Source organism: Mytilus edulis, chromosome 10 (assembly GCF_963676685.1).
Source record: "Mytilus edulis chromosome 10, xbMytEdul2.2, whole genome shotgun sequence".
NCBI classification, from domain to species: Eukaryota; Metazoa; Mollusca; class Bivalvia; order Mytilida; family Mytilidae; genus Mytilus; species Mytilus edulis.
In genome coordinates, this window is record NC_092353.1 from 23,801,636 (window position 1) to 23,814,284 (window position 12,649).

At 31.6% G+C, this 12,649-nt stretch overlaps 1 protein-coding gene across 1 annotated transcript in view; it reads left to right on the forward strand.

Annotated features, from left to right (window-relative positions):
* Positions 1-12,649, forward strand: part of LOC139490712 (midasin-like) — a 116,760-nt gene that overhangs the window by 72,199 nt on the left and 31,912 nt on the right. The window contains exons 56-68 of the mRNA XM_071277642.1: positions 1,240-1,371; positions 2,768-2,988; positions 3,709-4,099; positions 5,417-5,608; positions 6,215-6,445; positions 6,741-6,824; positions 8,278-8,447; positions 8,971-9,229; positions 9,836-10,103; positions 10,655-10,731; positions 11,100-11,243; positions 11,648-11,743; positions 12,052-12,146. Coding sequence (XP_071133743.1) covers positions 1,240-1,371; positions 2,768-2,988; positions 3,709-4,099; positions 5,417-5,608; positions 6,215-6,445; positions 6,741-6,824; positions 8,278-8,447; positions 8,971-9,229; positions 9,836-10,103; positions 10,655-10,731; positions 11,100-11,243; positions 11,648-11,743; positions 12,052-12,146 — 2,360 coding nt within the window. The remainder of the gene's footprint in view (positions 1-1,239; positions 1,372-2,767; positions 2,989-3,708; positions 4,100-5,416; positions 5,609-6,214; positions 6,446-6,740; positions 6,825-8,277; positions 8,448-8,970; positions 9,230-9,835; positions 10,104-10,654; positions 10,732-11,099; positions 11,244-11,647; positions 11,744-12,051; positions 12,147-12,649) is intronic.

The window sequence follows — 12,649 nt, forward strand, 5'->3', positions numbered from 1 at the left end:
CATAGGCGGTAATGGTAACGTTTTCCTCCGTTGCTCAGTCCATATCGTTTACTTGAACATGTATGATGGCTCATATTGAAGCTGATACATTTATACATGTCTGGTTAAATTTTCGGGGTGGCAAGTGAGATTACTTTTTTCGTAAATCGCTGGACCCCGGAAGATGGTGAAAAATGTCACTCTCCTCATGAAATAATCCCAAAATTCTGATCATAAAATTCAATAAAAAAATTGTCCTTTCTAATAATTTATTTCAGGTCAAATCTACATCTTTCTTTTCTCATCACATCAGCTCTATAAAACAGTTCTTATTGTTCATTTATGTCCATTTTTAAAATCACAGCATTCACAATTGTATGGCGGACTAATATTTTTTTTTAATTACGTCATCTGAGTTCCTCATCTCAAGGTCTATTAGGGATCCTGACCCATATGGGTCGAGGGATGATACTCTGGCCAATATGAAAATGGCCATCTATTAATCTCTTTATCATATACTTCCGACAATTGTTTTAGGTAAAGTAAATAATCAAATAAAATGACTAAAACAGTCAAAAACTTTATAAAAAGTTAAATTATGAATCCAACAAATACACTATAATTGTCCAACAATAGCATCACGACCTATACATTTATATATGGTACCATTTCCTATAGAAGCATTTTGAAACATTGAAAATTTGGAGTTTTTTTTTATCATTATTACTCTATGTTTGTTGTACTATAAAATGATTCATAATTGTCAATGGCATTTGTAAGCAAAAACTAAACTATCATCATTTGAAAATCTAAATCATTGGATTTAGTCATGTTAACATCTGTTTTTCAATAACAGCTGGTTCTGTACAAAAAAATTCACCACTGGATCCAATACCTTATAGCCATTTGTACGTCATTTCTGAACATCATTTCTGAACATCATTTCTGAACATCACAAAAGTTCCTATAAATTTTGACGTCATCATAAAAAATATCTGACCTCACAATGAAAAGTAAACAGATGATATCGGAAATAACGGAAGTAACTTGCACGAGAGGCATTATTATGGGTTTGGTGCACGAGATGCCCCTGGTATGGGTTATCAGCCTGGGTGGGAAATTATGGCTTGTGTACTTTCCCGCATTACACATATGCAAAAGCTATCATATTAATGCTATGTATATGATAAAATGTTGATTTGTTAAAAGTATAAAATAATTGAACAATTTGATAACTGATATACATGCATATATTTACAGGGGCACCTCAATGAAGTATATCCATTATTGAAAATGAAACTATATAAACAACTATGGAATCTAACGCCAGCTCAGTGTGTCAATAGATATCTAAATTTGAATACAGAAATAGATGGTGGAGATCTTTCTTTGGTAAGTTACATTTTTAGCACACCTGACCTGAAGGGCCAAGTGAGCTTTTCCCATCACTTTGCGTCCGTCGTCGTTATCTTTTACAAAAAACTTCTCCTCTGAAACTACTGGGCCAAATTAAACCAAACTTGGCCACAATCATCATTGGGGTATCTAGTTTAAAAAATATATCCGGTGACCCGACAAACCAACCAAGATGGCCGCCATGGCTATAAGTAGAACATAGGGGTAAATTGCAGTTTTTGGCTTATAACTCAAAAACCAAAGCATTTAGAGCAAATCTGACATAGAGTAAAAATGTTTATCAGGTTGAAGATCTATCTACTTTAAAATTTTCAGATGAATCGGACAACCCGTTGTTGGGTTGCTGCCCCTGAATTGGTAATTTTGCCGTTTTTGGTTATTAACTTGAATATTATTATAGATAGACATAAACTGTAAACAGCAATTATGTTCAGCAAAATAAGATCTACAAAAAAGTCAGCATGACCAAAATGGCCAGTTGACCCCTTAAGGAGTTATTGTCCTTTATAGTCAATTTTTAACAATTTTTCGTAAATTTTTGTTATCTTTTACAAAAATCTTCTCCTCTGAAACTAGGAAGACAAATTTAACCAAACTTTTCCACAATCATCATTAGGATATCTAGTTTAAAAAATGTGTCCAATGACCCTGCCTGCGAACCAAGATGGCGGACATGGCTAAAATTAGTACATAGGGTAAAATGCAATTTTTGGCTAAAATCTCAGAAACCAAAGCATTTAAAGAAAATCTGACACTGATACATTTGTTCATTAGGTCAAAGTCTTTCTGCCCTGAAATTTTCAGACCAATCTGGCAACCCATTGTTGGGTTGCTGCCTTAGAATTGGTAATTTTCAGAAAATTTTGCAGCTTTTGGTCATTATCTTGAATATTATTATAGATAGAGATAAACTGTAAAAAGCAATAATGTACAGCAAAGTAAGACCTACAAATAAGTCAACATGATCAAAATGGTCAATTAACCCGTTAAGGAGTTATTGTCCTTTATAGTCAACTTTTAAAAATTTTCATAAATTTTGTTAATTTTGTAATTTTGTATTCGTTTAAGATATACACATAGACCAAGGTGAGCGACACATGCTCTTTAGAGCCTCTTGTTATTCTACCCCAAGAAACATATTGTTAAGACAAATTTAATAAAAAGAATAATTTCATTTTATATTTACTGATTTAAACAGATTGTCCTAGCTTTCACATCCTGTAACAGATTCACTTGATATTCTTGCTGATTACATCCATATCAGAGATATAAGATTAATCCAGTTTCCATTGTTTGTTAGGCATTATTAATTCAGAAGTATCTCACAGAAGAATTTTGCCTTAACTATATAATACTTTCCATTATTTTGTAGGGACCAGGATTTCTGTTCACACCAACCTTTTCCTATTTAGCATCACACTATCTGTCTAACTCGGAAAATTCTAAAGACGGCAGGAAAACATATGAAAACAGATTACAACCTTTACAAGTACCATTGGGGAACTTCTCATGTGAAATAGAGAAGCTCAATTTGATGTCAAAACAGCTCTGGTGTAATTGTTCATTCTTAGCAGAAACTCAGTATGATCCAAGGTTTGTTCAACTCAAAATTATAGAAAACGATCCTGGATTTCACAACTTTAATTTTCAAGTCTTATTATTATTTTTTCATCTGAATATTCAATTTCTTGTAGGCAAAACCTCAGTATGATCCAAGGTTTGTTCAACTCAAGATTACAGAAAATTATCGTGGATTTCACAACTTCAAGTTACAAGTCTTACTCTTATTTCTTCATATTAATATGTCGTTTGTTGATAAGCAGGCAGATGATGTAAGAAAAAGTCTTTTAATTAATTATCTTACCAAAAATGAGTTTTATTAGAATGCAAATAAACCAATGAATGTTGAAATGAATTGAGGAGCCTGTAATTCAGTGGTTGTCGTTTGTTTATGTGTTACATATTTGTTTTTCGTTCATTTTTTTACATAAATAAGGCAGTTAGTTTTCTCGTTTGAATTGTTTAACATTGTCTTATCGGGGCCTATTATAGCTGATTATGCGGTATGGGCTTTGCTCATTGTTGAAGGCCGTACGGTGACCTATAGTTGTTAATGTCTGTGTCATTTTGTTCTTTTGTGGATAGTTGTCTCATTGGCAATCATACCACATTTTCTTTTTTATATAAGTATAAAAACAAGTTGTTATGTTCAATGCATTTCTGTTTTGTTTTGTTTTATATTTTATTTTGATTATTATTTAAAAAAAAAATGTAAATGGTGTATTGATCTGTATTATTTTAAATATTTTACAGAACATCTGAAAGAAGAAATATTGCTTTTGAATTTAAACACCTGATGAAATCCATAACAGCATCTTTAAGTGAAGAAAACCAATCTGTGATGGGACAAATATTACCAGTGGTAGAACTAATGTCTAATGGCCAAACAGATCAGATTCAACCTTCAGAATTTGTGGAAAAGTTCTGTTTTGTGTTAAAATCTATTTACTCTGAGCACAATGCAGTTGAAAATTGTGTGAAAAGTGTTTTGGACATTGTAACAAGTAGTGAAACAAGCACTCTACAGTCTATAGGTACAGCATGGGTATATCTTGGATTAGTTAGCATTGAACTGTTGACTCCATACCTGTCTGTTGATCCCGTTGAAAAGGTTGCCATCAAGATTGAAATACTTACAAATGAGGTGAGCTACCATAAGATGCTTAAGTGTTTTTATGGCCCAGCAACAAATATGTCGGTGCCATATAGTTTTACCCTTGTCCGAAATTCCGTTATTCCGTAATTCCGTAATTCCGAAATTCCATAATTCTGTAATTCCGAAATTCTGTAATTCCGTCATTCCGTCATTCCGCAACAAACCATTATACAGACTTTTTTTCTAAACATCTTCAGATATTGGGCTGAATTGTGGAATGTGAGTTAACCCTGATGAGTTACATATCAAGTTCAAGTTTCGTTCCGCTTCACTAATTTTTGCAGACATTACGGGCTTTGGACTTTGAAAATTGTTGAAAATCACAGTTTTATGGGGTTTTTTTCTAAACTCTTTCAGATATTGGACTGATTTTTGGTTTGCGAGTTAACCATGATGAGTTACAGATCAAGTTTTAGTTTCATTCCGCTCCGCTAATTTTTGCCGAAATTACGGGCTATGGACTTTGATAAATTGTTGAAAATCATACTTATACGGACTTTTTTTCTAAAGTCTTTCGGATATTGGATATTGGGATGATTTTTGGCATGTGAGTTAACCAAGATAAGTTACAGATCAAGTATAAGTTTTGTTCCGCTTCGCCAATTTTTTGCTGAAATTACAGGCTATGGACTTTGATAAATTTTTGAAAATCACAGTTATACAGACTTTTTTTTCTAAATTTAATGCTTTCAGATATTGGGCTGATTTTTTGGTATGTGAGTTACTCGTGATGAGTTACAGATCAAGTTTATGTTTCGTTCCGCTCCGCTAATTTTGGCCAAAATTAAGGATTTACAACATTGAAAATCACAGTTATACAGACTTTTTTTCTATACGCCTCCAGATTTTGAGCTGATTTTTGATATGTGAGACTACCATCATGTTTGTGTCCACATGTGTTATTGAAATTGCAGATTTTTCAACTTTTTGAGATGGGGTCATTCGTGTTGCTTTGACACATCTAGTTCTTTTTTAAAATTCTTTGTTAAATTGGCAGAATCAGTTCTAACTTAACATTAAGTGTTGTCTTATGACACTAGTTGATTAGATTTTTGTAATGTAACAATTACTGTTAATATTTTGTTGTGAAACTATTCTTGGTTTATGTGCTGCAATATTTGGGTAAGGGTATCATCAGTGAGCAGTATGTTGCAGTTTCACTTTTTCTTGAATAGGTAATTGAAACTTCCTTGACTAGGAATTTACGGAAAGAAGAAAAAAGTTACCAATTTTTGGAAATTATTTGGTCTTTTGATTACATCTATGTCTGTGTAGCATTGAATTAATACAGGATATGTTTTCCAGTTGAATGAAATAGAATATGAACTAGCAGCTAGAAGTACACACCATTTTATACAGACCGGTGACAGTCTGGACAGTCTCCCTGACAGTTTAATGCATCCACATGTAGTACATCTGAAGGAGAAACAATGCATTCTACAGCAGAAAATACAGGCATTACAACATCAGCAGGCTTACAGACCGAAACCATCACAGGTAAACAGCAAAATACACTCTCACAGGTAAACAGTGAAACACACTTGCACTGGTAAACAGCAGAACATACATACATTACATAATCAACAGGCATACAGACCAACACCATCACAGGTAAACTGTAAGATACATTCACACAGCTGGTAAACTTTAGAATAAACTTGCCCAGGTAAACAGTAAAATATATTCACTCGGGGAGACAGCATAATATACTCAAACAGGTAAACAGCAAAATATACTCAATCAAGTTAACAGCAAAATATACTCAAACATTTGTGGCTGCCATCTTAGATCATAAGAATTGATTTTGGTAGCTGTTTTTTTTTTCTTTTTGATAATGTAAGATTTTTAAAGGCAATGTCAGCCATACTACTGATCAATGTATTTCTTATATTTATTTGCCACTGTGTGAAATAAACATTTTTATCCTGTTGAGTTTGTAAATTTAAAATTTATCTACTTAATGATGATGTTTGCTTAATGATGATGTTATCAATGCTTTTTATATATATATAATGCTGCTTCAGAAAGTAGAAACTTTTTTCTTTCTATTGCAAAATATGTTCATGAATTTTATGATCAGAATTATTTTATGATTTATTACAGTTCAGGTCAGTGGTTTCATTGATCACAAACTTCAAAACCAGCATTGGATCAGTTAATCATGTGACTAATCTACTGAAAAAGTTGATGCAGACTACTGTTGCCAAGACAACCAAAACATTAAATGAGGAAGAGGCTTGGCAGAAATCTGTCACAAGTTTTATACAGAACATGGACGAGAATTTTCCTCACTACAGAGACATAACTATTCCTTTCTTAGTAGCTCTATACCAGGTAAGAACGTTTTTATTTTCTTATAGTACTCACAGTTACATACAACTAGGTCAAACCCATATCAACTATAGATCATCCATGTTTTACCAGTCTAAATTAAACACAATTTAAAATGCTAAAAATATTACACATGTCGAAATGCTAGAAAGTTTTTAATTGAACCTATGATTCTAAACAATATCAGCCCATTTCAAGATTTTTTGTGTTAATTTCTGGTAAACATTTTAATTTTGAATTTATACAACAATACAGAATCAGTGCCATATTGTCTATAATTTTATTTCTTTATTTGTAGATAAAACATGGAATGAGATTAGTAGCCACAGATATAAAACAGTCAAATTACCATAAAGATCTTACTGGAAGACTTCGTACACAGGTAATAATTAAAGATCTTACTGGAAGACTTAGTACACAGGTAATAATTAAAGATCTTACTGGAAGACGTAGTACACAGGTAATAATTTAAGATCTTACTGGAAGACTTCGTACACAGGTAATAATTAAAAATTCTTCATAACAAAATCATTAGATAAAATGTCAACATTATTTTATGCCAGCCACTTTAATATGACAGTTTATATTATGTATACATATTGAACCCTTAAATTAAGTACTGAACAGCAGGTTATCTTAACCCTTTCGCCGATGAGTCCCGGTTTACCGGGATTCACGCTTCAGACAACTGACGATGAGTCCCGTTTTACCGGGATCGGAATACATCTTTTATGTTTCCCGCTCAAAACAGTGCAAACATGAGTTATCTTTCTTTGATGAATACCCGGATGAAAGTGTAAACATGGGGCTTCCGTTTGTTGAAAACCGTGTCAAAATCAGACGAAATTTACGGAATTTACCAGAATTTGAAATGAGGGAACATTTTTTTTGAAAGAATATGGAAGAATTGAAGCCAAACTAGTATACTTTTTTGACATAAAATGTCGTTTTATGTACAAAACACTTGGAATGGACATCGTTCAGTGTGAGGAATTTGTACAGCCTCATAAAATTTTTCAAAAGTTTGCCGTTTTGGGTTAAAAAATTACGATTTGGGGTCAAAGAGCAGAATTTTGAGAATTTCACCTAGATAATGCCGAAAATTTGAAAATTTGAATATTTTATGAGGAAAAAATTATCAAAACATGAATAAAACTGTGAACATGGTGTTAGTGAATGAAATAAATACACAAATAACTACAAACAAGTTTTTATTGACATTTATTATGAAGATCTCCCACTTGAGCAATAGTAGCCAGGGAAGCCATCGTCTCAGAGTAGCTTCTGTCTGGGCAGCAATCGGTGAAAGGGTTAACGAAGAAATATTTGAATGAAATAGTTCATTATTAAAAATAGTGATTAAGATGCTTGTAGATGGTCTAAGATGGGTTCCACTTCAGGACATAGTTGTATTGTACGTGTTTATTGAATTGAAACATTAAAGAAGAAAAAAAAGGATAAGGGGTGTCCTTCCATGACACAAAATCAGTACACACACAGCAAAAAACACAATAAGCAAAGGAACAGTACTACTATTTTAACAACCAAAAGTGCTTGTAGAGTTAAAAGTTATCTTTTGCGATTAGCCTAGTTGTTTAATGACTTGTGTGACCTTGGTTATTGATAGTTGGAAAACTTCAAGAAAACATGAGTCATCTATGGGAAAATTTAATTCTAGAACAGCCCTCAACTTCTTTTCTCCAAGGTAGAACTATTATAGGATGTTATGAAAGCTTGAATCTTGCAATGAATTCTAAAAGATATATGAAGAAATGAATTTTAGTCCTGTTTCAAACTATCTGTCTTACCAGATGATTAAACATTTTCCTTTACAGAATGAAGACCTATTAAGTACAGTGATGTTACAGCTGTCAGAGGTGCCTAGTGTATCTTTGAACAGTCCTGACTTTCTTTATCTAGCACAAAATATCAACAGTACAGACACACAAAAGGTCATTGGGTCATTGGTACCTGATTCCACAACAGCAAACTCACTTTTGTCTAGGTATGTTGTCAAAAGGTTTTGTGATATTTTTTTTTTCTCTAGATAATACCATTTTTATAGTTGTCTTGCATCTGACTTGTACTACATATACCCATGTCTCAGATTATACATTGGCAGTAAAGACCTTATTTGCACCGAAATGCTGAATTATAAAAATTGAACTAAGACCATTATATATATGACTTTGTGTTCATGAAACTTTTTTTTTTTTAATTTCAAAAGTAGTAAAATTATTATTAAAGTTATTTGTTGTTTTCTCTATAGTGGAAGAAATATTGAACATGGTCCGGTCCCTCTTAGAAAATTCTTAGTTTTTACGAGATTCTGTTGCCATGCTTATTCCTAAATGAAGCAATGTTTTTCAAAGTGATATATCAGCAAGGATTTTAAAATTTGATTAAAAAAATGATTTGAATTAGAGTTTATTTAAAGTGTGTTTGTTCAATGTTTTTAGAAGTCATTATTACAAGTATGTGTCAATGCAGATGTCATTCATAATGCATTATTCATGTTTCCATTTTAGTTTAAGAAGCAGTGGACTAGATTTAGTTAATAGTGATAGTTTCATCAGGAAAGAGTTGACCCCACGATTGATCTTCACTCTGTCTAAATTATTGGACCAGTTTGTAGAGACCTGGCAACAACAGGAAGAACGGAGAAGACAAAAGGAAGAAGAAGATGATTGTCTTTATAGATATAAAGCTCAGCTTCATGGGGATGAAAGGATGGAAGCAGAAAAGGAAGAAGATGAATTCAAACAAAATTTCCCTTCATTTGAACAAGTAATTAATTTATATTATTTAAGGGGGTAGACCTTGGTTCAGGGAGATAACTCTTTAAATCAGTTAAGCGTTTGTAAAAGTCAAGTTCATCAATGTATTTTAAACAGATTTAAAATAATCTATGTAACCTAGAAGCTTAGAATATATTTTTGAAAATGGTTGACACAAACGTACTGATGATTTTAAGAGTTATTTCCCTTAACCTAGATCTACCTCCTTAATTTACACTAAAGGTCTCTTTTCAGTCATTGACAATGACCAATGGAAAATAATTAAACCAGTATTTGTTAACATAATGTCATAATTGATATAGAATTATTGCTCATTGGTACCAACATTCTTATATATAATAAATAACGATTTTGACCCAGATCAGGGCTTAGTGTCCAATGAAAACATTTTTTGTTTAAGAGCTGTTTAAGAAATTGTTGCTCAAGTGATGCAACAAATTTTAAGAAGGCCAAGCTTAAAATACAATACCTGCATCTCCATTCTAATGCAACAGAAAATAATGGCTTTCCTTAGTTCTTAGTTCTTCCAAAATATTTTTCAACATCCATGAAAATTATTGCTCCAAATGAATTTCATTAAATTTCTAATTTTTAGGATTACATGGATGTTTCTGGCAGACCAACTCTGGAGGGACCAGAACCTGTTAAAGTAGACAGTAATAATACATCACAAGATTCTATCTCAGAGGAAGAAATGAATACAATATGTAGAATCCACCAGGCTATATTTACTTTGCTAACAAATGCTGATTGGCTAAAACAAACTTGTAACATAGAGGTCAAAGTTCAGGACATTATTAGACCTGTTCTAAGTAACTACATGGTGATGACATCATTGCTGAAACCGACCTATCAGTATCTTAGTAAGTTTATTTTCTTAACTTTTTATTTAATAGGGGTGTAAATATTTGCAAGGTAAAAATTAATTAGACAGTCATTTGACATCATAAGTTAATCAAAAATAGTGATCTGAAAAAAATTGATAGTACAGTCTTAAAGCTAAGCACTCACACCATATTGTAACCTGTGAGCTGTTATTATAATTTGGAGTTTGTAAAGAAGTTTTACAGATGATTTATTATCTGTTCAAATCTAGTTTTAAATTCTGTAAATTCATAAATTTTTGCATTCATCTATTATTGTGTTTTTTGAAGAATGAACAAAAATGCAATATTGTAATTTTAGGAAAAGCTACATACAAATATATGTATCAGATATCAGAATACAAAGAAACATTTCAATCATTGTTTTTTAAGTTTAAGAGAAAAATCAACACAGAATGGAAATTATAATTCATTCAAATGAGAGAAAAACAAAAAAAAAGAAAGAAAATTATCTTAAACTGTTTGTAAAAACTAGAAATTTCTGTTTTTAATCCTTAAATAAAAGGTGTAACATTTTTTTGGTATTTTAGATGAAAAGATAGACAAACCAATGTTTGGTGGACATCTGATAGTGGCTTCAGTGGTGCAGGAACAGATTTCTCAACAAGTAAGTCAGCTTCAGTTTGCATGTTAAAAAATCTAAAATTGAAGTAACAATTAAATGATGAAAATACAGAGGGAGGATTTATTTCCTTAAAACCTTTTTCTGTCTTTTTTGTATAAAACCCTGTCATTTGAAAGGGTAACACTGCTACTGGGTCCAGCAAAGCTAACTTATGTGAAAATGAATAAGCAACTAATCAAAGCACATAGAATTACCATTTTATTATAAGAGACTATTCAAATCACTGGTCGTTTAATAGTTTATATAACAACTTAGCTTAGCCTTATAATTATGTTCAATCAAAAGAATTTTTTTTACAACTTGTACAAAATTTGGATGACATTTAAGTGGAATATTTGTATATTTAACAGGGAAGTAGTATAACAGAGGACTATGATATCTACTATGATAGTAATGTATCTGAGGCAGTTAAATGTCTGCCTGTTATTGACAAACTAGTCCACAAAGTACAGGAGTTACAAATTGAATGGCCTGGTCATCCTACTCTCAAGCAGGTAAGAAATTATATTTTCCATTGGGAAGTGTATGAGCTAAAAATCTGTTTAATATTTGAAGTCTTTTCTTTACAGTCATGATAGCAATTTTCTTGTTTATAGTATGTTACAATTTTTTGCCCCTTTAAACAAACACAATTTAAATAAAATGATATCTGATATGAGTGATCATGGTTATGTACATTGTTTTAAGAAGATGATATGTTCAAAACTTTAGTATTTGTATTTCTGGTCCTCTTGAATCCAAAGTTGAAGACTTGGGTATCGTGATCTCTTGTATACAAACTAGATTTAGGACCTTACTTGAAATGATTTCAAAGCTGGCATATAAAATCACAATGACTTTTGTCATTAACTAAAAATTATAAATTTCATGCTAATATATAAATATCTATATATTTCAGCTGGTGATGATTGGGGATAGAATAAAGTCATTTGCAGTTACCTCCCCTGTTATAAAGTTTTTGACAGGAATTGAGTTACTGTTAGAGAAAGCTCAGGTAAGATAATAGACAAGTTAAATAACTAGAATTCTGCTTTGGGATGTTGGTACAACATTCACTTTCTTCTTACTCATATTCATATGGCAATATTTATTACTGACGAGCTGCATATCTCATCCATTTAAAATGTGAAATATAATTCTTTTTATGTATTTTCTGTTGATGTAAGAATCTGTTCATTGTAGAAAAAAATAATAGAAATATGAAATTAAAGACAAAATTAAACTTATTTTATGACTTTGACCAAAATTAGTGAATGGAGTTGTGATGGTATGATAATGCAGGTTGTTATCTTTTCTATGTAGGACTGGGAAAGTAATGCTGCCAAACATGTATCTATGATGACAGAGCTGTCAGAAATAACTGCTGTTATCATTGAATGGAGAAAGTTAGAACTCAGGTATATACTTACACAAGCAGAAGAAATTTGGTTTTTTAAATTGTCAGGAAAATTGAATTCGCTACATAGAAGACTTACTTTTTAAAATATTGTGTAAAACTCTAACATTAACAGTATCCATTTTACTGCACCAGAGGCACATTTTGACTATTTAAAATGTCTCTTCATGTGATTCTTCAGGCCAAATTATTTTTAAAATGAAAAACAAACTTTATATAAAAAGTGTGAAAAGTTAATCTAACTGAAAATGACCTAAAGTAAAGCAAATTCCAGACAACAGTATGATAATATATACTTTTTACTCTCTTGAGAATATGGATACTTTTGTAAAGACAAAATCAAATTATTTATGTTTCCAAATCTAAGGTTAACAGACATTCTGTCTATTGCATTGTAATATATGATGAATATTTAAAATGTGTTCAAGTGGTGTATTTATCTCTCTTTTGAATGAATACAATTTAAAAATCTGAGATATCAATATTGAAGTTGTTTTGTTTCAG